The sequence below is a fragment of the Puccinia triticina genome, chromosome 2A, assembly GCF_026914185.1.
Source record: "Puccinia triticina chromosome 2A, complete sequence".
NCBI classification, from domain to species: Eukaryota; Fungi; Basidiomycota; class Pucciniomycetes; order Pucciniales; family Pucciniaceae; genus Puccinia; species Puccinia triticina.
This window is the reverse complement of record NC_070559.1, coordinates 4,249,648-4,276,621: the sequence shown is the minus strand read 5'-3', so window position 1 is coordinate 4,276,621 and position 26,974 is coordinate 4,249,648. Positions and strand designations below refer to the sequence as shown.

Here is a 26,974-nt window from a genome sequence, read left to right as displayed (position 1 = left end):
AAAAAATAATTCCCGCATGCGACGTGACGGCACAGGAGGACAAGGCGAATACAATGAGGGTTGGCTTTTTCCCTACGGGGTTTTTTGATGCCGCCCGAGGACGAGGGCGCAGAGCCGGGGGCTTGGGCATTAAGGGCGGGGTAGTGTTATGAGCCGCGTTCACGCGCCGTGCGCTGCCCCGGGAGGTCATGTCACTCATTTTTACATACATGTCATGCGCCTCTGTTACTTAGAGGCGCAGGGGGGAGATCATTACCGTTTCCCCATCTAGCAATCTACATTCTAGCTAGGATCACCAGACTGCCTCTCAACCCCGCCAGACCAATCATAACATCAAACTGCTCCCCCAGGCATCAGGGTGACTTGAGCATGAGATACACATGAGTTGAAGTTGAAATTAGTACTGGCATTGGACTGATATCAGACAACTCCAATGACCAAATTACAGTCTGGCACTCTCTGAAGAGTGCAACAATTCCCCCCCTGGTGACTCCAGGAGGAGGATGTCACAGGAGGTTTCATCCTCTCCTTGTTTCTGAAAAACGCACAGACCTACAACCACTCTTGCACACAATACCACACAAAAAAGAAAAAAACTGCAGAGGGGAGCAATGTTGGAACCAGAAACCTTGAATACTTTGGAATCTGAATCAAGCCTTGAATATTGAACTCTGCCTCTGGCGGACCTTGCAGACCATACTGCACCTGGATTTCAAAGCAGAACCTTGAATATCTCACTCTGCATTCTGTATCTTGAAGTCCACCATCTTGAAGCATCCATGATCCTGATTTGGCACTGGTGTGAACACCACAGTGCTCATCACCTATTGGTGCTCTGTAGAGAGGAAGGAAAGCAGAACAGCTTGGAACCACTTCCTCAGCACTCTTGGGAGCACCAGGAAAGCACCAGCCACCATCCATTCAGAATTAAATTTGAATGCTATATGAGAATGAGATGAGTGGCTGCAATTAATGTAACACTTGCTTAATATTTATATCAACAATGGGATCCACACTACACTACAATGTGGTTATACTTAGTGTTAGAATTGTGGCGCTAATTGCGGCCCGCTTTTTCTGCAGTGTTAGCGTGCCACTCCCTCTGCTACGCTACAGAATTTTTAGCGTCAGAAAATGTCAAAATGCCACTAAAAAGCGCTGTAATGCAGCATAACGCGCGTTTTTCAGCGCCCTGCGCGTGTAGCGTCAGTGCAGAGATGGAGACATTCCCCTACACTGCATGAATGGAACCCCTCATTCTAGGAAGATGACCAGAATTTGATCCTCAGCTCTCCAGAGCTGAGCTAATCCATACTAGCAAATGCAAGGAAGACACACATTGTTCCAGCATGTGTTTGGATAATGAAAGATTGGCATGATCTCAGAGGATACTCAAAGAGGAGCTCAAGAGCTCAAGATGAGAGTGCTCACCAGATGCGGCTCAGAGGATGGCGCGTACATGAAGAGGAAAGAACCAATGGTGATGTTGTTTACAGGGCTATTCTATGGTAAATATAGACTAGGTGCACAGAGGACCCAGGAAATCCCCTATGGAACACAATAAAAAAAATGTATGAATTTTTTGTCAAAAACCAAAAAACCTACGCACCCCAGATGTATGAATGGTCATTTTGGCCGGTGAAGGTACTCACCTCAATTGTATGAAATTTTCATGAGGGAAAGGGGGGTATTAACCAAAAATGTATGAGAATCAGGGGCTCAAGGCTAACTTAACACAATTCTTCCCTGGTGGGAGCGCTGTGGCTGGCAGCAAAGCCGCCCCTCCCGCAGGGAGGGACTTGTGCATTATCCCAAATTTTACGCGGGAGCAGAAAGTTCATTTGGCTGAGCTTTTTTTAAAAAATTTATAGCTCCTCCCCCAGCCTCTCCACGCCCTATCTGTACCCTATGCTACTTTTCTTTCTCTACAATTTGGTCTACTCAGATTTTTTCTATCACAATCTGTTGACCTTTTCAAAAGATCAAAAATGCACTTCCAAATGAGGCTCAAATTTTTTGGGACTCCAGGAGTTGTTTTTCTAGCTACAAGATAGATAAGTCGCTCAAATTCCTCGCAAGAACAGAACCTAAAACTCTTTGTATTCAGTTTTTTTATATTAGTTGGGATTTTTAGTGTAGCAGATCCTTTCTGCTCCTGCTTAAATCAAGACATAACTCATAAGCCTCTCCTGCGGAGGCCTTTCCGGTGTGGTACTCAAAAATGTGAAAAATCAAAAGTTTTTCTCATGTACATACAGAAAGCCTCAAGATACCTTCCCTTGTACACCATGAATGGAATCCACAGCTAAAGTAACCCCTAGTCCCCACTGGAAGCATCACTGAAGCCCCACTACACTGGAAGTTAGACCCTTTGGACAACCTGTAGCACCCAGTCAACCACCTTTCAGGCGCCTCATATCACATTTCTCCGCACCATTTTATCCCCACTACATATATTGGTTTGGATTTGTTTGTTATGTATATGACATCATGCAGCACTGCCCCTGCAGGCTGTGCCCCTTCAACTGAATGGTTCCCCACATTCTAGTTCCTTCTAACTCCACTTTGTTTGGTCTTATTACATCACATGATCATTCCCTGCACAGCTTATGCACCCCTTGCATCAATTATGATATCATCTGGCACAGCCTCTCCTCATGTATGCACCCCTTGCATAAATTGTACACAGCCACTCCTTCTCAGCTCCCTTATGTTTTACAGCACAGGCCAGCTAAAATACCTCACTCAGGGGCTGCCCTGGAGCCAAAATCCCTCACATTTGTCTATATAAGGAGCTCTCTTCCCCCCCATTTGTAGTTCCTCAGTTTATTGCTCATCAAGTTTTATACTCACCCATCACCCAAAACACTTACGTGCCCACTCAACCCTCTTACTTACATATAACAACTTTTACATACTGAATAACAACCTTTTTATACTGTGTCACGAGAAACTTATCTTGAGCTAACCACTCCTATCACTTATTAAAACTTGCCAAGCTTACCTTGGTGGGTCTTGTAGCTGGTAGTATAGAAGGGCAGAGCTTGCACCTCCTTCATCCCCTTCTCCATTCAGAAAAAAGGTTTCACAACCACTTTTGAGTCTTACACCGGGCAGGGTCCCCCGGACCCTTGGACCAAGAGGCTTTGTTAAGCTAGGGCTCCAGGTAAGCTTGAAAGCCTTGTCTGTAATGATTTTTCAGTCTGAATCAAGTCTGCAATTCTAGGCTGGAGCAGCGTCACACCCACCTACCCTCTGGCTGCGGCTCCAGTACCACCGCTGCAAGGAGATACAAATTATATCAATCCACCTCCCCTGACAGCTCTGTTTATGAAGCTTAGGGCAAAAACCCGTCAAAATTAAGGGTTTTGGGCCCTAGCACTATAACTGTGCTGATGTAAACACTAGTAATGTAAATTACTAAACTTGTTACGTGGTAAATATGGCCACTACAAGGGTTTTAAACATTCTCTAAAAGAGGAGGATTTATTATGTAATTAATAATATATAATTATTAATTACAGGGAATCAATTTGGCGTGAAAAGTAGGTGGTAAGCGCTTAAACTGATTGGCTGCTTGACAGAGGCGGTGGTCTTACGGCAACTACTTATAAGGATAAAGCTTTAAATATGCTAATAAGGGATTTTTAATAATTTAAAGGGTTTAATCCAGTGGATTTACGTGCTGGGGATGGTTTATAAGGAAAAGGGGCTACAATAGTAGCAGAGGAGAATATTCATGGCAAACTTACAGTTTATGGGCGGTGAATAGTCTGGGGGATCTTTTCCTGAGGGCCAAATAGGCCTCTATTTATAGAGGGGACTTCAGTGAGCGTAAACACTGAGTCCTTTTCTCCCTATGGGAGTATCCAGGGGTGTAGCCGTGAAAAGGGCTTGGCTGTGGGTAATGTAATTGTATTGTAATAGACTAATTTCCCTGACTCTGTCACATGACATGTTTATAACCAATTGTCATGTGAAAGAGCTTCAGTAGAAGTCTACATAATACTTTCACGGGGTATTTTACACAAGTAATATTACTCATTAATGTACAACAGTTTAATTTTATGTACATTGTTTGTTTTACTAAATTTTTGTATGTAATACTATTTTTGGGCGCTTTCTGGGGCCAATTCTTATTTATACAATTAGTACATAAAGGAATAGGAATAAGGGGGTACTTTGAGTGGGTGACCCCCCTTAATTTATGATGAGGAATCTTATTCTGCAATAATAATTCACTAATTATTATTATTTACTAAGTTATTGCAGTCTTTTGGATACTTGATGTATCTCTAAGGCTGACATCCCCCCGCGCCACCCAATCCATGCACAGGTTGCATCCCATGTCCTTTCCTTTTTATTTCCCCTGCCCAAGTGACCCCATTTCCCCCTCCCCCCCCCCCCCCCCTCAACAGTTACAGCAGTCTGGTGTCCAGTTTTTTTTCTTTTCTTGCACCCCCCCCCTTGGAAGCAGCATCAATTCTGGCAACAAACAATGTAGGCACAAAATTTGTATGAATTTTTAGACCAAGCTCTGAACCTACACACAAAATGTGTATGAATGAGCTCCAAAAATGCATGAATTTTTCAAAAAAAAATGGAAGTTTAGGTTACTGTGTTACATAGGGGCTTTCCTGGGTCCTGTACACAAGGCAGACTTGTGGTTAAGAAACACAATGAATATGAGAAATTGAATGGAATACAATGGAATCTCACAGAAATGAATGTCACAAGAAATCAAGACTATCACAATCAGAGCACGCGCACATCAGAGGATAAGATGTATGTATAAGGAAAGTTTGATGATCTAATCAAGGCAGGGATCAAGGTCACAAGGCTGGTACAGATATCCAACATGAACAAAGACAACATACAGACCATAGGATGAGAGCATGCATAAAAGAGGATAGGATCAAAGAATTGAGTGAGTAGCCTCAGGGAGAAGGACAAAATGTGATTGAGGCAGAAGGCAGACAAGAAAGAGTCCAGAGGACAAAAACTCAACAGCATGTTTGCAGTCCACTGCACCGGGACCAATTTGTTGTATAGCGGCGCACCCAATGACTCCCAGTAAAGGTGTCAGCCATTGGCTAGTCCAGAAAGTGGCAACGCTGACACAACACGCGCCACAGAAGACGGGTGCACGCCAAATGCCATTCCAGGCACAACACGCACCACAGATGACGCGTGCGCGCATAAGCGCAAACAAGCTGGGGATTCAACCAGATGTGAATCCCTGCTGTTGGTTGTCACGCTTGGCTAGATGATTCTCACCGGTTGTTGTGCTTGAATGAGCACAAACATGCAAATGTTCTACGCGTGGATTGTTCTCAAACAGGAACACCGTGAGGACACGGAATGCCTGAGTTCCCGGCCTCCTGGGCTATGAAAGATCAGGAATCCGCGCAAGAGGAGGTTCCTTAGACCATTATTAGAATACTATGCCCGTCCATCTTGTTTGATACAAACGACCGGGGCTTTACTTCTATTTGCATCTCATATCCTTTAATTTCCTTTCTCTTTTACTACGCTCATCCTCCACCGCTCCGTTTCCGTACCAACCTCCGGCCTCATCCGGTTTTCTTCCACTCCCTACCTTTTAAGGTAAGCTAGAGTTTCACGAACCACCTTAAGGGTTCAGGTACGACTAAGCTCTACCAGCCCCTCCACCGGAGGCTCGGCTTTCTCCTCCCGCACCGTGGTTGAGTTGAGCGTGTTTTCCTCTTTAGGAACTCACCACTTGTTCTTTTCTATTCAGTGTGTCGCCACTTTAGAGACGCGCCCTGAAAAAAGGTGTAACCCGGGGTTTGGGACGGGTGGCCATACCCATCCCAACGCCCAGATCCGAATTCACCCGGGTGGACACCAAACCACCCGGGTGCTTAGGTTTTTTTTGTCAGTCCCAACCGCCAACCAGAGTCTGGTGGCATCATCTTCTGAAACCTCCAAATAACCAACATGAAGAGAAAAAGAAACACCAACAGAAGCCGCGGGAATCTACTTCTGTGTGATGATCCTCGACCCAACTTTCAAGTCTATGTTCTGGAAAAAACATTCCAACTTCATCAATAAACACTACATATGTACAAGATCTCAGTTGAGGAAGTCCTCCAATTTTCTCGGATATGTACTGCCAAAGAGTTCAATACCAAGTACCAGAAAGAACCTCCCGCCAAAAATGAAACTAGCCAGCCTAGCAAAGCTCCAGACCGGGGAAGCAAGATTGATTTCTTTGATTCTGAGTTCTATGGACCTACCGGTCCGGTCGACACAATTGATGCTGAGATCAACCGGTATCTCAAAGAAGATCCCAAGCTGAAAGGAACAAACGTTCTTGATTACTGGCAAAGTCGACAGCAATCACTCCCCATGTTGGCCAGAATGGCTCGATGTTACCTAGCCATTCCCGCGACATATGCTTTGTCGGAGAGGGTATTTTCCAAAGGCCGGTGTAAGACTCAAAAGTGTTCCTGAGAACCTTTTTGCTGGTTGGAGAAGGGGATGATGGAGGTGCAAACTCTGCCCTTCTATGCTATCAGTCAACAAGACCCACCAAGCTATGCTTGGCAAGTTTTATTCAAGTGATAGGGTAGGTTGGCTCAAGATGAGTTGTTTGATTGACAAGGTATAGAGCTGATGATTTTATATAAGGGTTGGTTATAATTGGTAAGGGTGAATATTGGGGGTGACTGTGATTGGTGAGTGATGAACTGAGGACCTGACAACTGGGGAGGAGAGAGCTCCTTATATAGACAGAAGTGGAGCCCCAGAGGCCTTGTGGGTTAGGGTTTCAGCTCATCTGGACAACAGTGTGAGGGATTTTAGCTGGTGAGAGTAGATACAAATGATGTCATAATGTGTCAGGGGTACATAAATGATGTCATAAGCATGCAGTAGGGCTGCATAAAGGCTGCGCAAAGTGACACTAGGCTGCATTAGTTGACAGGTGGATGCAGGGGGTGCATAAATGACGTCTGAACTGCAGGATCAGTGCGGGATGACATCATAATATGGAAATAAAAGAGTACTTGATACTATGTGATGACTATAGTCTGATGGGGAGATGTATGCTTGTATCCTGTGATGTGTATAAGCATAATACTGTGATCCTTGATTTGAGGCTTGTGACAGGCTGGTGACTGGGTATGCTGAACGTGTGATGGGTGTCCATTGTCCAAGGGCGTGTAGGTTCCAATCCAGAGGGGCTCCAGTGACGCTTCCAGTTGTGACTAGGGGTAAAATTGGCCGTAGAATCCATTTCTGGGGTCCATTTGATGGTATCTTGAGGCCTAGTATGAGTAATTATGTGGCATAGAAAAAAAACTTTTTTATTTTTCCACTTTTCCGTCTACCACATCCTCCCCCAACTTATTGTCTGTCCCCAGACAATTTTGACGTGAAAAAGTGCTATTTCCCCAACTGTTGAACCTGTGAAGTGGGAACTTTACATGAGGATTAGCTGAATCCTTGGAGGCTGGGTTATTTTGACTTCTCTTGGGCAATGTGGCATGAGAGGGTCCGCAGAGTGAAAATTGGCCAAAAATTTTATTTTTGTCAATTTTGGGATTTTTCTTGACAAGAACTTTTTGTCAGTTCTGGGAGTCGAAGTGCTGTGCGCAGTCCGCAGTCCGCAGGTGCGCAGGTGCGCAGTTGCGCAGTGGTGCTGCTTGTGCTATGGTGGCGGCCGCAGTGTTTGCGCAGGAGCTCTAGAGTGCGCGCGCTTGGAGCCGCGAGTCCCGCTTATTGAGTAGTGATCGGGGACCTGTGGACCGTCCCTGACCGATATCTAGACGGGCTTGTGGGCCCGGGTGTGCTGTACTGATCACACCCGCCCGTTCATGTCTATGAAGCTCGTCCGGGGTCCGAGTAGTGTGTATGCCCTTACCCCGGTACGGGGGGGGGGGGGGGTATGTGTATAGGCCGTACCTTCTTCGGAGGGTATGGCTATTCAGGGGCGAGGATGTATGGGGTTAGACTTCAAGCCTGCACACCCGACTTCGCGGATCTTCCAACCCTTCCGACACGTCACTGTCGCCAAGGTCAAACCGCCGGTGCCCTCGAGGTCTCACCTGAACCACACCAACAACTAGCCTGAACCCTGCTGGTAAGCAGGGTTCATTTTTGAAGTGAGTGCGTTTTGCGTCCTTCCTCGATAGCTGGGTGGCTGTTACGTTAGTTGATGCAGCTGTCAGGTTTGATTGCCGCTACTGCTCGCGCCACCGAGTTGAAAGGTCTTCGCGGGTTTTGGTTGGAGGTCTGTTTGTCGACCAGGTATGTATTTTTCCAGTCCATAATATATGCAGTAGCCGGCGGTAAAGTGGCGAGGCTGAGATGCCTCTTGTTGTTGGTTGTTTTTAAGCGGTCGTCCATCTGATGATGATTGGCCGTGGGTCCGTAAACCATCAGTCCCGGGGAGTGAGATGGTTCCGTATTCCGTTCTACTCGACTTTATCTGGCATTGGTAACCGGTCGAGTCGAACGATACTTGCTCTAGTCGTGTACGGGTCCCGGTTTCCGTTCAGAGCCCGTCCGTGGGGCGCAAGTTCCATCATCGTTCTTTCAAGTGCCAGAGGCCCCTCACAGGATTCGAGGTGAGTATAAAACGAGTCCCTCTCCTCCTTCTCTGTCCATCATCCACCTCATCGTTTCTTCACCCGTCTACTTCTACTATAGACCAGACTTATAACTGATTACCATTATGTCTTACCGTCCATACTATAGACCTTACTTTCCCCCTACCCCTTATCCTTTAAGAAATCGCGGGGCCTCCGCTGGCGCTTCAGAGCGTGTAAGTAGGGGTTTATATCGTAGCGCAGTTATCTTTATTTTTCCGTTAACTCGTGTTGCTTGTGTTAGCCGGGGTCTTCCGTTCATAACCCCATCCTGATTTTGGATGGGCCCCTTTATCACGCTGAGACCATCACGCCAACCTGGATCCAGTGGACCCAGGCTCGCCTGGACGCGTTTAAAAGGCCCAACGGCGCTAGAAACCGGGCCGCTCGAGGCCCTGAAGCCCGCCCATTTGTGGTTGATCCGGCCGCGGCGGCTAGAGTAGCTTCGGTAAGTATCCAACCGGATCTTTCATCCTCCTCAGGCCGCTGATCCGATCCAGTTACAGTTTACAGAACCGGCTCGTCCGAATTCAGCAGTGAGGACTCCGTCTCCTCCTTGAATTCCCCCAGGCTTGCATCCCCGATCCGAGGACCCCTTTGTAAGTTCTGATCCGCTCCGACTATTCTCGCCTCAGGGATCTGATTGATTCTCCTGCCCTCAGCTTGTTTCGCCAACTCGTCCAGGATTGGCTTTTAGGACCCCGTCTCCGTCTTGGGTTCCCCCGGGATTCGTGGGGTTGCACCCTTGCTTTCAGACCGCCCCGAGTCCTGAAGCCACTGGCGATCCCCTGACTTCACCAGTATTTCGGCACCAGACCCCCAACCCGGGTCCTTTGCCTGGGTCGCCTGTTTTCCCACCGGCGACCGACTCGGATCGTGACGTAAGTACTCTCTTTTTGTCCTCTTGTGTATAACAAACCCAAGACTGATTCATTCTTGGTAGTTTTTGTCCTCTAACCGGGTCTTCTTAGATGAGAGCTGGGTTCTCCCTCTGGCTCCATGCCCCAGTAACCTCATGTCACCGACCTCGGACTGTGAGATGTTGGGTACCGAGGCCCCTACCGGCACTTATAGAGTTCCTGAGACCTCTAGATCCGACGAGTCTTCGCAGAAGGCAATGACCGAATCAGCAACGTCCTCCACAGGAGGTGCCAGCCGCTTTGAGGGTTGGGGATCCGGGGTAAGCTAAATTTCGTCCACCTTGTGTTTCCTTGGGTTAAGGTATTGACTTGTTTTAGGTTCCTGCCGGCGTTGTCCAGTCTCGCACCTGGAACCCAATCCCTGAGGCCTCCCGGGATACCACCCCCGACCTTCACGCGGACGAGGTTACTGACTCTGATGGGGACGTCAGCATGACCAATTCTCATTGAGTTCCATCGCCTGACGTCCCTGGTGAGTATTGTCTTGCCGACTATCCCTTTTTAAAAGAGTCGCAAATCGCTCTTCTCCTTGATCAAGATGCTTCGGAGGACCCGGATGCTGATCCGATCGATTCAGCGGCCTACCATCGTCTCTACCAAACCTTTGCCTCTCTCTTTGTGAGGTTCTGTCGCCGCTGTCGACCTTCCAGCAACGACGAGCGGATCCAACGCCTCTTCCTTTTCAGAGCCATGGCGGATGAATATCAATCCGCAATTCGACCGGACCTTCAAGATGACTGATCCTGTAAGTTGATCTTTTCTTTTTCCTTACGGTCTAGTTCGTGATCCTAACCTGTTTTCTCCTTCGTTCTTTAGATTACCTGTCCTTTTTTTTTTTCTTTTTTTTCGTGACTCCTGGGGCAAAATTTCCACAAGAAAGCCAAAAAAATCGACATATACTTTAGAAAACCCCCCCAAAAAAATGTAACCCCCTGAAATGATTAGTTATTCTATTTTATTTTATTTTATTTTATTATGATGTTATCTTATGTTTATCCTTTAACAGAGAATTAATCCATCAGTCCCCCCCTCCCCCAACTTCACAGGTTGTCCCCAACCTTCCCTTTGAGAGAGAGAGAAAAAAAAGAAAAGAGGAGAGAAAGAAAAGAGTGTTTGTTTGAAGTGAGTGAGGTCAATTGAATGAGTAAGTTATTCTGTTTGTCTGTTTGATCAGTTGATGTGGTCTTTTTTCAAGGAAAGTTTTTGAGAAAAAGAATGTGAGTTCCTCCCCCAACTTAAAAAAAATGACCAGTGTTTATCATTGAACAGTTTAGTCTCTTGTCCAGGAGAAAGACTTAGTCCGAAATAATGGATGCATTATCGTCAGAGGTTGTGTTGGAGTTTGCCTCTACATCATCAGACGATTCAGGTTGAGCGGGATCCTCGTCATGCTGAATATCGGCCAAGCTTTGGCCTCGTGGGTAAAACCGTTTAATATGTGAAGCTGCGTAAGCCCTCTTCAGTTCTACCCCGTCCAATTCCTCCAGAATGTAAGAACCCTTTGGTAACTGTTGCTTGATTCGAAAAGGCCCATTCCAGCGATTGGCAAAAAGCTTGCCCCATTGGTCTTCCAACCTCTTATTATAAATAAGCACTAATTCGCCTGGGTTTAAAGGTTTACGGAGCCTAGCCGCCATCCTTCGATCCCAGTATCTGACCGAAGAATTCCTAGTTTTCATTAACTTCTTGTGAGCTATTCCCAGGATCTCTTCTTGGCGTTCCAGCTGCATAGTTCTGGCTTCCAGAAGTTCCTCTGTTGTGCTGATTTCAGTCCAATCAATTCCCAGATAGGTGTCCATTTCTAAATTGACTGGAAGAACCGCCTTTTGGCCAAAGACTAATTCGTAGGGTGAGTACCCAGTCGTTCGCTTGGTTGAAATTCTATCAGCAAAGAGTACTAATGGAAGATACTCTCTCCATTTTCCTCCAGATTCACCACACATCTTGATTAAGGTGTCCTTGATTGGTCGGTGTCCTCTTTCAATCATTCCGTTAGCTTCCGGATAATACGGAGTGGGTGGTTTGAAAGCCGCTCCAATCTTTTCCACGGCTTTTATAAACTCGTTCTTGAACTCAGGCCCATTATCTGCTGAGACTGTCTTGATTACGCCATAACGGTAGACCCATTCTTCCAAGAGAAATTTTCCAATAGTGGCCGCTGTTAATTTGACCAAAGGGGCTGCTTCTACCCATCCGGATAAGTCGTCTCTGGCCACCAGTAAGTATTTGTATCGTCCGGCTTTGATGTGGCAGACGTCCAAGGCTACTTGTCCAAATAAGCTGCTTTCCCCTGTTGGATGTCGTATCTCCCGAGGTACTAAGGGGTCCCGCTTCTGGCATGGTGCACAGCTCTGAACCCATAACTTCACTTTTTTCTTCAGGCTTGGCCACCAAAATCTGCAAACTAGTCGCTGGTATGTTTCCTCAAGTCCTCGATGCCCAAGATCCTCATGAGTCATTCTCAAAAGTTTACTTTGGTAGGCAATTTTGGATATAACTAGTTGGGCCATGGGTGAGTGCCTCTGCATAAGTCTCCCATCCTGAATGAAATAATTTGCTGATTTTCGTTTGAGTTTCTGAAACTGGTCCACATCCATAGCGTGGGGTTTGGGTAATGTCCTTAAATATTCCTTAAGATCTGTCCAAAATCCAGGTGCTTCCCATTCCAAGAGCTCGGTGGATGCAGCCGAAAAAAATTGGAGCTGAGAGCAAGCTTTAATTACTAGTTTGTCTTCGTCAAAATCCTCTGCGTCATTATAGAACTCGTCTTCCTCATTGCTTATTGGTCTCCTTGAGAGCGCGTCCGGCATTGTGAATGTTTTCCCAGGTTTATGGACCATGTTGAAGGAGAAGAGATGGATGAATGATACCCATCTGGTCATAGGGGCGTTAATCATTTGGATCAAAGATTGAGCGTCAACTTGCAGTTCGAAGTGCTGTCCCCAGAGAAGTGTTTGTAGTTTCTTGAGGATTCTTGCCACGCCACAGAGTTCAAGTTTTGGCTGAGAATATTTTGATTCCACTGGTGAAAATACCACTGATTTGTATAACACTGGTTGGTTTAACCCTGTCTCAAGCTCCTGTTGAGAGAGCACTGCTCCTGCTGCGATGAAGCTGGAGTCCACCGCCAACACGATAAGTCCTCCGTGTTCCGAGTAGTCCAATTTCTTCAGTGTAATGTCTTCTCCGATTATTTGCTTGAGCCACTCAAAAGTGTGGTTACAGCCATTGTCCCAGCACCACTTGGTATCCTTTCTTGTGAGCTTCCTGAGAGGTGCTGCAATCTCCAATAAGTTTTTTACAAAGATTCTAACATAAGTTACTATTCCCATGAATCCTCGTAGTTCGGTAAGATTGTTTGGGGTGGGCCATGTCGTAATTTTGTTCTTCTTCAGAACTGAGACCCTTCTTCCTTCCTTACAGACCACGTGACCAACTATATCCAAGGCAGGCACACAGCAGGCAAATTTCTTCCCGGAAATGGTTAGTCCAGCCTCTTTGATTCAAAACAAAACCCTTTCAAGTGTTTGCGCATCTTCCCAAATGAAACGCCGTATTCCTGGATTTTCCTCTAGTACTTCGTCATCGTATGTTAAACATGGTCCCTTGATGCCGCCGTCGTCAATAAATACGCCTACGTGTTCTGGTATCTCATCCTGAAGAATCCACATCATTTGTGCTTGATACACGGCTACCAAATTAGTTGCACCTTGGGGAAGTCTTGTGAGCTGGAATCTACCCAAAGGTGTGTCAAAGGTGGTTAAAGGCCTTGATTCCGGAGCCAATTCTCTCTCATCATAGCCTCCCATGATATCGCCTAATCCGTAGCATGCGCGTCCTGCAAATGATTCTACAAATTCTTCTGTTGCCGGTGGCAGCCCTGCGTCTTTAATTGTGACTTTGTTCATTTCTTGTAGATCATGGACTATTCTCAATTTTCCGTTGTGCTTAAGTACGCAAAAGACCGGGCTTGAGTAACTGGAGGTAGACTGTTCGTAAAGTTTTGTACGAATTCGTTCTCTGACCAATTCTACGTATTCGTCTTTAACAGCAGCCGGTATAGGAATTGGTTTCTTCTGCCAAGGCACGTGATCCACCACGGGAATAATATACGGTAACCCATAGGTATGCTTCAAGAGTCCTCGTTCTTCCGGGCTGAATGCCAAGGCTTTTTCCCAAATAAGGATTAGATTCTTGAAGAGCTTCAACTCTTCTTCCCATAGCCATCCTTCCGGTCCAAAATTAACTACCTTCAGGCGTTCTTCCGTTATCCTCGCGGTAGGCTTGAAGTCCGGAGGGTTTGGCGTAAGTGGTGTGTTGTAAGGATCTTGTGAAAGTGGTGGTTGTTGAAGCGGAGGATTTAATGCTTGAGGAATTGGTTGATTGATTGGTCTGATCTTCTTTGCTACAGGCTTATACTTAGCCATACACCATAGCTGTCCCTCCCTCCAGCTCTGACATAATTGATCCTGAAACGTTATGCTTAGCCCTTTTGTGAGTAGTGCCTCCGTTTCTTTGTATGTGGGACTGGGTTTAGAAACTGTTGACAATATGGTGGTGGTTTTGACAAGAACCATTGTGTGGTGATTTAGTTTTTCTGATGCAGGCTTATTTGCCCGAGTTTCCCGTAGTTTTGTCTTGAACATTTTGAGTAATGTGAGAAAGCTGTTCAGAATATTCTTGTTTGTTAGCATCAATTTAAAGAAATATTTTTTTGTTTTACTTGATAGAGTTTTGATTGATTTGAGGATTATTTTTTTAAGCCAGTCAAAGAAACCCGGCGCTCGAGATATAACCCGCTTGACTAGCTGGAGTGAGTTTTTCCCTAGATGAACGCCGGTATTTATAAAAAATGATCATTTGTCTTCTTTTTGAACATTTGCTCCTCATCATTGATAGTAGAAGTGGGGTTCTGGCCCATGTCTGGCTTCACGACGTTGGTACTGAGATCCTTTCAATTATCCCAACCTCGCCCTTGACCAATACGTGCTAGAGGTACTGACACCCGCCTTCCTTTGGTTCCTTGGAAAGAGAGTGTCTCCCCGGTATCATGGTACTCCAATGTGCAGCCGTAGTCAAAAAGAAAGGGACGTCCCAGGATGCAGTCTTGCGCTTTTGGTGATATGAAGAGATGAGCAGGTCCAGCAAATCGATCAATTCTTACTGGGCAGTTTTCTGCTACTCCCGTGATGTCGCACCTGGCTCCGCCAACTCCTTTCATGGGTATGTCGACTTGTATCCTCTCTAGATCCAGATCGTCTGCTACTGATTGGGGCATGACATTTACCATAGACCCAGAATCAACCATAAAATCGACTTTAGCTCCCCCAACTTCGGCTGTTACATATCCCAAGGCGCAACTGTAGTAGCATGGATCCAATTGATCTTCTACTGGTGGAGTGGCCATTGCTGCTGCTACCTTTGTGGCTTCTGTTGCCATGTAAGTGGTGGTATTCTTCCCTGGCAGTCGTCCTTGTAGCTTTGCAATGACTCGCTCCGTATATGAAGGTGAGATTGCTGTGAGCTGCGCAAAAGTCGTTGGAATTTTGACGTGATCCAAGTCCTGTAGAAGGGTTTCTTCCGGTGAATCTTTTTTCAGGATAGTTGGTACTTGTTCTCGACTCCAAACTTTCCCAGGTGCTTTCCTTGGCGTTTCTTTTGGCAAGTTATTGTCTTCCTCTTCTTCATCAATATACATGGTGTCTCTTTCTGGTTCTTGGATCCTAACTCCGCGTCTTCCTTTCTGAGCTTCTGCTCTAGTGACCGCGTGAGTTTTCATAAAATTTTCCGACCCTAAGGACGGGGGATTCCAATCCACGGTTTGTACTGAAGCCTTCATTACTGGAGTGTTACCGTTTCCGGTTTGACGGGATTTCGCCAGATTCCTGATTGATTCTTGCATCTCTGGTCTTGCAGATTCTGTGGCTACCACTGTTTGTATCGGTCTAGAAGGCACCCAGGGTATGTGCTGCCCATTTGGTAGGAACCAGTCCTTTCCTGCTCGTCTAACCAGCCCTTGCTCTTCATCTTTCAAGTATTCCGGACATTTTGATGTGGAGTGGCCTTCCCGCTTGCAATAGTAGCAAACCATCGTCTCGTACAGTGGAGTGGAGGGTCGGGAGTTTCCTCTGGCAAATTCCTGTTTGTCAGACTGGCCTTGTCTGTTATAACTTGATGGTGGGTCACTCTTCATCTGTTGCTTGAGAGCTGCCAATTCTTGATGCAAATCGTTAAGTTTTTGTTCCACAGCTTTGTTGTTTGGGGCTTCTTTCAGCATTTGTTCTCGTCGTCTTCCGTTGCCTTTCTTGGTATCCAGATCTTTCTGCATTAGTCGGTTTGATTCGGAGAAATGCAAGAAACTATTATAGCCTTCATCTACCCTAACTTCGGTTTCTGCAGCCTTAGTTAAGTCTTCCCATTTTGGTGCCTTGTTACTTCCGTCCTTGGCTCTTGGGAGTTGATTCTTGTTGACTAGGGTGCGCTTGATACTTCGTTGACTTTCCGCTGAGAATGCACTTAAAAATAGGATTCCGGCATCGCTTTCTTTACTGATGTGTTCATTTTTTACTAGATATTTGAGGATTGGGGTACGCTTTGTATTCCCGGTGACTTGAAATTCCTTCTTTTGCTTGAATTTTTGCTACCTTGATTAGATCATCCACAGTATACATGATGGTGTTGTCCAAACCTCCCCAAGCTGTGACCATTTCTGCTCGAAGTTTTGCCCAGTCGTAATCATCGTATCCGTCCATTTCTTCGAGTTGGCATTTTAATTCCTCCGTCCGTATGAATCGTAAGATCTGGACTACTTTGTCATGATCTGAAGCTCCGTGTGCGTATGTTGTTCTTTCAAACCGGGTCAGGAATTTCATAAACTGGCTTCCTTCGTAATAGAGCCCTGGATCTTTTATGATGATTGGTTTGGAGGGGTGCGCCGGTTGGAATGGTGGAGTCGCGACCCGTGGTTGTGGCCTCATAGGCTCTTGTCGAGATTGAGACTGATGTTGTTTTTGTTGAAATTGAGGCTGATACATTGGTTCTCTGACATTTTCAGTGTTATGAATTCCATACCCTGACGGCTGTTGTTGTGGTGTCGTTTGTCTGGGAGGGATATTCTGGTGTTGTGGAGTTTCATCGGAGTCGGACAGCCCTTCTTCAGCTTGATCTCTGAATTTATTTTCTGGTTCTTTCCCTTTTTCTTTTTGTGGAGGCGGCAGAGGGTTCTGGGATTCCGAAGTCCAAAACGATCCAGAGGGTCCTGCCAATGGTCTGTTCCTAAACGGGGTAGAGGGAGCGAATCCATCTTCCAAATCCGGTGTGCTGAATGGTAAATTCATGTTCATCTTGTTGATTCTTAGTTTTCTATTATGTTGATCCTTGGCTTCCTGATACTGTGCTCTGAAAACGAAACAATAATATCTGGTCTCTGGTCTCTTTACCAGGGCAAATTGGGGGTATTCTTTCAATATTTGATATAAATAACTTCACCGTGCTGGGAGTGTTCTTCAAACAGTATCCAATTATCCAAATCCTTAGGTACTACACACCGTCGTTCAGTATATAATTGGCTGCTTCCTTCAAGTGGGCTCCAGAGTTTTCTTCTAACAGTATCTAATTATCCGGATCCTTAGGTACGACAAACCGTCTTCCAGTATATAATCAGCTGCTTCCTTCGAAATACTCCTTTCAGGTCCGGTGGTTATACGTTCTCTTCAGGGGTTTGTAATTGGTTCCTTAGATGGTTCCTAATAGTTGACTAGTCTTTCAACAGAATAACTGAATATGCCGTTGAACGCTCTTGATTTGTTGATGAATTTGATTCCTTTCGTTGTTAGAAGCTAAGATCCCTTGACGAGTTCTTCTAGATATGTGGAATTCGGTTAAACCTATACGTTGTCGATCGAACAAGATTATCCTATCACGTTGGGGACTCCCTTGTAAGACTCAAAAGTGTTCCTGAGAACCTTTTTGCTGAATGGAGAAGGGGATGATGGAGGTGCAAACTCTGCCCTTCTATGCTATCAGTCAACAAGACCCACCAAGCTATGCTTGGCAAGTTTTATTCAAGTGATAGGGTAGATTGGCTCAAGATGAGTTGTTTGATTGACAAGGTATAGAGCTGATGATTTATATAAGGGTTGGTTATAATTGGTAAGGGTGAATATTGGGGGTGACTGTGATTGGTGAGTGATGAACTGAGGACCTGACAACTGGGGAGGAGAGAGCTCCTTATATAGACAGAAGTGGAGCCCCAGAGGCCTTGTGGGTTAGGGTTTCAGCTCATCTGGACAACAGTGTGAGGGATTTTAGCTGGTGAGAGTAGATACAAATGATGTCATAATGTGTCAGGGGTACATAAATGATGTCATAAGCGTGCAGTAGGGCTGCATAAAGGCTGCGTAAAGTGACACTAGGCTGCATTAGTTGACAGGTGGATGCAGGGGGTGCATAAATGACGTCTGAACTGCAGGATCAGTGCGGGATGACATCATAATATGGAAATAAAAGAGTACTTGATACTATGTGATGACTATAGTCTGATGGGGAGATGTATGCTTGTATCCTGTGATGTGTATAAGCATAATACTGTGATCCTTGACTTGAGGCTTGTGACAGGCTGGTGACTGGGTATGCTGAACGTGTGATGGGTGTCCATTGTCCAAGGGCGTGTAGGTTCCAATCCAGAGGGGCTCCAGTGACGCTTCCAGTTGTGACTAGGGGTAAAATTGGCCGTAGAATCCATTTCTGGGGTCCATTTGATGGTATCTTGAGGCCTAGTATGAGTAATTATGTGGCATAGAAAAAAAACTTTTTTATTTTTCCACTTTTCCGTCTACCACACCGGCGGGTCTGTTCTTGGTTGCGCTTGTCACTTGGCCCCGGAACCGTTGAACAGCTTCTGTGTATGATTATTCATTCATTTCATCTCCTGCCTCACTCAAAAGCCCAGCACCAGTCACCAAACTCAATGCAATTTAAAATTATAACTTGTAAATACTAAATACATTATTGATAGGAGACAATACCGCAGTATAAGCTCTAAGTAGACCTCACAAGACAGGAAATAAAAGCTTGTTCATCCTCTGTTCCTCCCCCAACGTATGTTGCACAACCACTTGGGTGTTTGGGTGGTTCCAAAGGCTCATCCCGTGGACCAACACCCGGGTGGTACCACCCGTGAAAACACCCAGGGCACGGGTTTCGGGTAGCCTGGGAGTCTCCCAGGCTACCACCGACAGCGCGCCGCCCTGAGGCGGAGATGCGGCCGAGATAGCGCATGACACGCAGTGAGGTGCGGCCGCAGCATACCTACCCACGAGGCAAAATGCCAGCAGAGAGCTCCAGGCCCGACGCCAGATAGTTTGCCAAACGTACCGGACCCAACACCAATCAATCGCCGCCAAACCGCAACAGAGGAGGAATGTCCAGCACAGCAGAATGGATTGTGTTTGCACTGCAAGAAAAACTCTAGAAACTGCTTGCAGTTGAGATGCAAGAGCTCAAGGCAAGCTGTGCCTCATGCAAGAATCAAGCACTGGTTGATTACATGCAAATTGCATAATTTATGCAAGAGTGAGTCTAAGCTCCAAAAAACTTAGTACAGGCTCCAAAATACTGAGTTGATACCTGTGCAGATTCCCCTTTCATGTGCACATACCCCTTTCATGTGAACATACCCCTTTTTATGCATTCAACCCTTTCATAATGTTACCCGTTCATGTGCGCATACCCCTTTCATGTGCGTGTATCCCTTTCATGTGCGTGTATCCCTTTCATGTGCGTGTATCCCTTTCATGTGCATGTATCCCTTTCACAATGGGTACATACCCCTTTCATCATGAGTTCATGAACCTTTCATGTTTACATTTTGCTTTTGATTTTTTTACATCCCTTTCATACCCCTTTTATCATTCAGGTTTACATACCCCTTTGATGTTTACATATCCCTTTCATGTGCAAATACCCCTTACTGCACATACTCCTTTCATACATACAAACCCCTTTCATCATGTTTAAATATCCCTTTCATGTGTTAATACACCTTCTCACATTCCCCTTTCACGCTTACACATTCATTTCTTATGTACATATCCCTTTCATGTGGACACACCCTTTTTATGTTATCCTGGCTGGATTCACATGGAGTGTTTAATAAAATAAAATAACAGGGTGCTCAGGGGGATGCTCATTTTCAAGGTTGAACATTTGCCTCAGCCTACTGCATGATCACTACAGAATGTTCAGCATTGGGATGCTGAACAAGGTATACACTCAAGGTGCACCAGCACAGAATTTGGATGCTTGACTCCAGCTTGAGCTGAGGCTTGATTCAAGCTTGCTGCATCTCAACTGCAAGCAGTTTCTAAAGTTTTTCTTGCAGTGTTGTGTGCTTAGTCCTTCACCCACGTGTGTCGGCAATCACTGGTAACTAAACAGTCTGAGTGTATGGACATTGGACAATCAAACTTTCAGCAAAGGAGATGGAAGGACTAAAGAAATAGATTTTTTGATCATTTGAAATGCCAACTAAGCGCAAAAGAGGGAGACATGATCATTGTAACAGTCAAAATAGAAAAGATCGGGGTCTTGGCATGCTGATGCCGTTTCAAGGTATGATAATTTTCTAGGTTTTATAGAGAGACCAAAATTGCGGTGTAATTATGTAAGGAGTGATGCCTAATTACGCTTGTTGACTACGAGAGAACGTAGAAGAGGGGTTGAAATAAGGGAAATGTGAATGATGAATTTACGCTCCGTCGGCCAAAAGATAAAAAGGTGACAGTGATTTGAAAAAGAATGTGTGTTGCGGGTGATTATGTGAAGTATTCGCCAGAGCTCAACGGCTTGATTGTGAAGTCGCCTCGTCGGATTCCTGTGTGAACTGGTGATATGTCGGGACTTGATCTGCGCTGGTGGAACCGCGGTTGGCTGGGGTCTTGGGAACTTATTCTGCGCTGGTGAAGTCGGGTAAGGTGAAGAGTCGCTCGGCTGGGGCGGTTTCGGGTGCCGCGCTGGTTCGGTAGTGGCCCAAGATTACTTTCGCGCCTGGGTGAGCGGGACAGACGGGTGTGCCCGGGGGGCCTTTTGACTTGTTTTGGGCGAATACGAGGTAATAAAGGCCATCTTCTTTTTTTCTTGTACAACAGTCTTCTGTACAGTAACTATACGTCTGTGGGATCCGAGTTGTTGTTGTGCAACCAGGTACTCTACACGGGGCTTCATCTTGGACCTTGAGGATCGTAAAGCGGGCAGATTCCGAAACATGAACGCATTGCGCTTTGCAAGGACCTAACACTAGTGGATCCGTTTCTTTTATGACAAGATTAGGGCACTCGGAGTAGCGGCCTGGCGACACGACGGCTGTGACAAAGAGGATGAGAGCCATGAGAAGGCTGTAGGCAGCAGTGGAGAGCTTCATCTGCGAGATGGTGCAAGGCTAAGCCGGTTGAGGATCGAATCAGCTTTGGACTGGCGCTAAGATTTTCTCCGAGGGTGGAGTGAAGATGTGTGTGATGGTGTCTTGCTGATGTGGAAATCGACATTGGCAGCGTGTCTTGATACCCTGCCTGTGCCACCATGGATGCTGGTAGAGAAACTCTGCGGTGTCTGAGACAAGTAGGAACCGACGGACGATGCCGGCTTCACTACCCACTGGTACGGAACAACCAAACAGGCTTAGCTTCAAACTGAAGAACAACGACATTGAAGAAATTCCAGATGCCCTCCCCATCCTGGAGGGCGGAGGTATAAGTTGTGAGCGTGTCGTGAAGACTGTAGCCGAGCACACCCGGCTGTACTTATCGGCGACCGCATAGGAATTGCTAGTACAGTCAAACCTGTCTAAGGGCATACCCTTTGGGAGAAGACTTTTGGTATGACTTTAGGCAGGTTATGCCCTTAGAGATGGTGATTTTGCTGGGCAATCAAGAATCCGGTGAAGTCTTTTTCCATGCTTTTAGGCAGATTATGCTGTTAAAAGGGTATGCCCTTAGACAGGTTTGACTGTACTTTATCATCACCACCTTATGGAATAACCAAATAGAAGTTAGCTCCAAACGCAAGGGTGTCTGAGACAGACAGGAATTCAGAAGGGCAACGCTCGGCTGGGTATTAGTTGAAGCCATCCACCGGCACGGGACACCCAAACGGGCTTAGCCCCAAACTGGAGACATGCCCAGAAGGAACGGTAGAAGCCCTCCTCCTTCTGGAACATTGTCAGCGTGTCGTGAAACCTGTTGCAGAAGTTTTGAAACCCTTCTGGACATGGGGTTAAGACATTGGGGTTTGCGTCTATTATGAGCCGATTCGGCATCCCGCGCGCCCTGGCCAAAGCCCGGCCAGCTCCGGCCAGGGTTCCGGCGGCCTGGTGGACCGAGCTTAAGTAAGCCTCTCCTTCGGAGGCGCCGAGCTTAACTTAGCCTCTCCGAGGAGGCGCATAGCGTCCCCGCGAGAGGAACGTCGGCCAGATCATGTGCAGGGGGGCGGTTGTGATGATGGATGTTTGGAAGACCAGGTCGGTGATGAGCCTGAGTGCTGAGCTGATGACTCAGGGGGGTTGATGGTGCCCCTTTCCCTGGGTGGGCCCCTGAAGCGTCCAGCGGCCAGCTCGCGCAATAATATGATGCCCGGCGAGTTTAGTGCAGTCGAGCACTGCTCCTCCAAATACAGATCCCCTGCTCGGGCACTGCAGCGATGCGCTGCTCGTCGGCCTCGGCGGGAGCAGCAGCACCGCCCATCAGCAGTATCATCTCCCCCTGGCGGAGTACTTAAGCGCCAGCCCAGCAGCGCCAGCCCACCCCGCGCAGAACACACCATGGCTGCCCACTATCTCAAGCGCTCCTCCATCCTCGCCGGCCCGCCCGACGCCGACGCCGCATACATGCACAAGTCCGGCAGCGGCGGGGGCAGCAGCACCGCCAGCCACATCACCACCACCTCCGGCCCCTCCGACCGGCCCGACTCCCCGCCCACCAGCCTCGGCACCAGCAGCACCACCAGCCTGCACCACAAGCCCACCCCCGCCATCAGCTTCCCCCCGCCCATCGCCCGTCTGCCGCTTCCCCCACCCGCCGTCCCCCTGCCCCCGCCCAGCCCCTCCTCCCCCCAGATCCATCTCCAGCAGGCCATGCAGGCCGAGCTCGTCGACGGAGCCGGAAAGGCCGTCAAGCTCGAGGAGCTCATCGACCGGGACTTCAAGACCCTCGTCATCTTCATCCGCCACTTCCGGTCAGTCGTGCCCCCCCTGATCTACCACCCCCATAGACCATCTCTTGACCTCTCTCTGCGCAAGACAGGTCGGGCTATTCGCAGCGGTACATCAAGCGGCTCTCCAAGATCGCCAACGGCGAGCTTGTGCCCGCACTCGCCGCCCACAGACAGAACCCGCCGAGTGTGTCGAGCCTCTCGAAGCGCTCGGCCCCGGCCGACGGCCACGACGAGCGGCAGGCCGGCCATTGGATCCGGGCCAACGGGGTCAAGGTGGTCGTGATCGGGAACGGGAACTACCAGCTGATCGACAGCTACCGCAGTGCGTCTCTCCCCTCTGCCCCCCCCCCCCCCCCCCCCCCCCATCCATACCCAAGACTGATGGTGTGAAACCATAGCCATCTTGAACTGCCCCTTCCCGATCTACACCGACCTCTCCAAAGACCAGAAAGTGTACAAGCTGCTGGGCATGCAGAAGCTCAAGGACGTCAAGCTGCTCCAGCAGGCCCCGCAGCAGCAGCACCCGCCGGCCAGCTTCCACATCCACCCGCTCGCCTATCCCGCCCTGCCCGGCGCCCGGGCCGCCGCTCACCACGAGCCGCTCGTGTACGAGTCCAAGCTGGCCTTCCTCTCCAAAGTGCTCTACGTGCGTCTCTCTCTCCTTACACTCCACTACATCAGCGTGTTGATAGCGGCTGTGGACGCGGGCACAGAATGCGTGGCGGATGCCGTGGCAGTGGGCGGGCGACCCGCAGCAACTCGGTGAGTCTCGACGCGTGTCTCTGAGAGAGCGGCGGATGCTGAGGGATGTGTGTCTGTGTACTAGGCGGCGAGCTGGTGTTCGAGCCGGTGAGGGAAGAGAAGCGGATCAAGCGCAAGCCGATCAAGTACCGGCTGATGGCCGGCGGCCTGCTGGCGAAGGCCAACTCCGTCCGCTCCACCACCACCACCACCTCTTCCTCCTCCTCCGACATCTCCTGTTCGCCCTTCCGCAGACCCAGCTGCGCGATCAAGAGCTCCCCATCTCGCCTCCCCAGGGTCAGGGACGCCGTCAAGGAGATCCAGGTCCAGTGCAAATTCATCCACCAGATGACGTGCGTATCCTCGCCCCTCTCTTCCTCCCCGCCCTCACCCCGCTGATCGCTGGGGCTGTTTGCAGGAACTATCAGGACCATTTCTCGATCGACGAGTTGATGATGATGTCCGGCATCCGGCTCACCTCGCTCATCCAACGCTTCTAACCTATTCCCATCATGATTTCCTGTCTAGCTTTTCCCCCTTTTTCCCTGCTGTTGTAGCGCTGCTCTTTCATCGCTTTGCCATGTCCACGCCTCCGGCCACGAACTGTATCAGTCTCTCATCGATATCTCACGACCTGCTTACTTGAAAAAAACACGTGTTTGTGGGTGGCTTGTTCCTCAGTGTGTACAACATGCATCCTCGTGGTGCTCGTTGTCTTAATGTATATTGTACTGCTGCATATCCCATGATTCCTTTTGTCACCGCAATGTAGAGTTCTAACGATTATACATGGACGGGGTAACGGATTGGAGCACATTCCAAGCAAAAAGAGGCACCGACTGAGGCGGGAAACAACGAGAACTAAATGTGTAGACGATACACAAATCACGAGAACATCCTTCTTGGACGGACCATGACCCGCGGAACGATGAGGAACAAGTAGTACATTATACATGGGCGGCACACAAACCGAAAATAAGACATGGCCTATAAAGCAGAACCGATTACAGATGCCAACCGAACAGATGGGGAGTGATGAGAGCCCAGTTGGGCGGAAGGCCGTCGACCGGCCGGCTCACTGGGCCGCCACCTCGGGCTGGGCCGCTGGGGGAGGGCCGGCGCGGGCTCTTTGGGAGCGGAAGAGCCAGTAGCCTTTGTGGATCGGGTCGAGTGTGTCGGCCAACCAACCATACAACTGTTTTTTTGGGGGGATTTCGGAAACCGACGAGGAGCGGGTAAGCTCCAGGATGTGAGGCGAGAGAGAAAAGGGGAGAGGGACTGACGTCTAAGGCTTGCGCAGTGGTCGCGCCCGACCCGGCGTAGATGTCCGCCAGGAACTCGACCGCCGGCGGCGCGGGCAGACTTGCACGTCTGTTGAGCCCGGCCGGCCAGCCGTGCTCGGCGTCGAGCTGGGCGGCGGGCTTGGTGAGAGGGAGCACGAAGCTCTCGAGGGAGTCGAACGGCTTCTTGGCCCGCTTGAGCACCCTTTTCCAATCATCGGGGCAAGCACGTGTCAGTTTCTGCAGGCATTCAGCAGAGAGAGAGAGACGGGATTTACCCGCGCAGGAAGTTCCAGGCGCTCGGGTTGTTGGGCGCCTTCAACAGCTGGTCCTTCACGAACCCCACCTCCCGATCCACCGTCTCCGCGAACTGGGCGCTCGTTAGGCCGGGCGTGTGGAGCGGGAAGGTGTCGAAGACGACGAAGAAGCGGTGGTTCCACACCGAGTTGTTGTGGATGTCCTCCGCTAACATGCCTGCTCATCCCCGCCTCCAGTCAGCATTTTTCTTTTGGGAGGGGGAGGGGGGAGGACTGACGCTCGATTGTGGGCAGCTCGCCGGCCCACATCTCCGGCTGGTTGTATTGACACAACAGGCTCTGTCGACTTCGATGACGACGGGGAGACATGGAAGCGGTCAGCGGTGCGGCAGGGGACGTCGAGGGGAGGAGGGGCTCACTATGTCCATGTCTGGTAGTTCTTGGCATCCGCTTTGAGCACTTGGTCCACGAAGGCGATTTCCTTGGACACGTCTTTGAGCATCTCGACCATCAGTGCGCGGTGCTGCCTACAATCCCCCCAATACCCAAAGTCAGTTTTCCCGAACGTCAGGTTTGCCCGATGGGCTGTGTGTGTGTGTGTGTGTGTGTCGGGGGAGAAGCAGAGAGGGCTGACCAGGCTTGGTAGGACTTGCGCATGTCGCCCATGTACTTGTTCAGCATGGCCAGCTCTTGTTGGATGTGCTGGCCCTCGGGATCGGTGGTGTGGAGGTGTTTGAGGATCTGGGAGCGATAATGCCTGTGTGGACGGACCCATGGACACAGAAAACCGCCCCGGTCAGTCCCTCTCCACAGCAGACCATGACGAGCAGAGAGAAAAGAGAGACGGACCAGACGGTGTAGTGGGCGATGTTGTATTGGAGGATGAGGCTGGTCAGCTTGAGCGCCCGGTCCGAGAACTCGTTCTTCGCCAGCACCGCCCGGAACAGGCTCATCGCCTTGCGGTACTCCGGCGTGTACGCAATCACGACCATCGGCCGCTCGGCATCCGCCTGCGGGATCGGCGTGATGTCTTTCCAGAGCTCCTCTTGGTCGACTATGCTCGGCTCCTCGTTCTCTTCTTGCTCCTTCTTCTTCTCGTCTTCAGGCTTCTTCTCGTCTGCAGTGGTGGCCTCTTCTTCAGTTCTCTGCTCTTCTTCCTTTTGCTTGTCTTGTTCGACCGTCGGCGCCACGGGGTCGGAGGATGGAGCGTCTGCGGCCATCGTCCTATGTATTCTAGTCCTGGTGGGGTTCTTGGCTGGGTTGGCCGGTGGAGGGTGTGCGTGTGCGTGTGTGTGTGTGGTCGTGGAGAATGCAGCAAAGTGTGGGCGGGGACGAGGGGGCTTTTGAATGTGTGCTGCGTTGACAAAGGAACGAGTCACATCGAGGCTGCTGGCCGAAGACCGCCGGATCGGGCAGGCCGGCGGGTCGCCGGGGATGGACATCGATGAGCATGTCTGCGGGGCCCCACTCCCCTTCCCCGGGAGATCGGTGCACTCGGCCACTTGCTTTACTCGGAAGACGCCGCGCTTGCAGACTCGCAATCGGAACCAGACTCGTCCCCGACTCGACGACCTGCCAGCAAGCCGACCGCGTATGGCATGCCCCTTGCTCGATCACAGCAGGAATTGATCCTCGTCAAGTCTGAGGCGGACGACCAACCGGTCCACCGATGGTTCAAGTGCCTACGGGCTGCTGCGCCTCGTTGGCCACCACGCATTTCTTGCCAGCCTGAGGAGGATGGTCAAGCTGCTATGCCTGCCGAGCAATCCCGCTTTCAGCCTCATCAAATCTCCCAGGTAGGGCCGGACTCAAAGCGCTCTACAAACAGCTCTCGAAGCTGCCAAAAGATGTCGCGACTCTCAGCTCAACTCGCCTTTGAGCTCTACCAGACCGGATTCAAAAAGTTCGATAAACCGCTCTCGAAGATCCAAAAGAGATGTATCTACTATCACTAG

General features: G+C 48.9%; 4 protein-coding genes across 4 annotated transcripts; 2 read left to right on the top strand and 2 right to left on the bottom strand.

Moving 5' to 3' along the window:
• Window positions 1-20,480: 20,480 nt before the first annotated feature.
• On the bottom strand, window positions 20,481-20,954 carry PtA15_2A447 (uncharacterized protein; the record flags this gene model as incomplete). Its single annotated transcript, XM_053166469.1, has 1 exon — window positions 20,481-20,954. One exon carries the CDS (start codon window positions 20,952-20,954, stop codon window positions 20,481-20,483), a length of 474 nt encoding a protein of 157 aa, XP_053017688.1.
• Window positions 20,955-22,661: 1,707 nt separating this feature from the next.
• Window positions 22,662-23,982, top strand: PtA15_2A446 (uncharacterized protein; the record flags this gene model as incomplete). The annotated part of the gene is made up of 6 exons (XM_053166468.1): window positions 22,662-22,762; window positions 22,831-23,063; window positions 23,140-23,387; window positions 23,455-23,503; window positions 23,568-23,835; window positions 23,901-23,982. 6 exons carry the CDS (start codon window positions 22,662-22,664, stop codon window positions 23,980-23,982), a joined length of 981 nt encoding a protein of 326 aa, XP_053017687.1.
• A 575-nt stretch (window positions 23,983-24,557) lies between these two features.
• Window positions 24,558-26,239, bottom strand: PtA15_2A445 (uncharacterized protein; the record flags this gene model as incomplete). The annotated part of the gene is made up of 8 exons (XM_053166467.1): window positions 24,558-24,677; window positions 24,766-24,967; window positions 25,041-25,236; window positions 25,298-25,365; window positions 25,439-25,546; window positions 25,654-25,776; window positions 25,869-26,083; window positions 26,210-26,239. 8 exons carry the CDS (start codon window positions 26,237-26,239, stop codon window positions 24,558-24,560), a joined length of 1,062 nt encoding a protein of 353 aa, XP_053017686.1.
• A 127-nt stretch (window positions 26,240-26,366) lies between these two features.
• PtA15_2A444 (uncharacterized protein) lies at window positions 26,367-26,974 on the top strand (the record flags this gene model as incomplete). Its single annotated transcript, XM_053166466.1, has 2 exons — window positions 26,367-26,471; window positions 26,504-26,974. 2 exons carry the CDS (start codon window positions 26,367-26,369, stop codon window positions 26,972-26,974), a joined length of 576 nt encoding a protein of 191 aa, XP_053017685.1.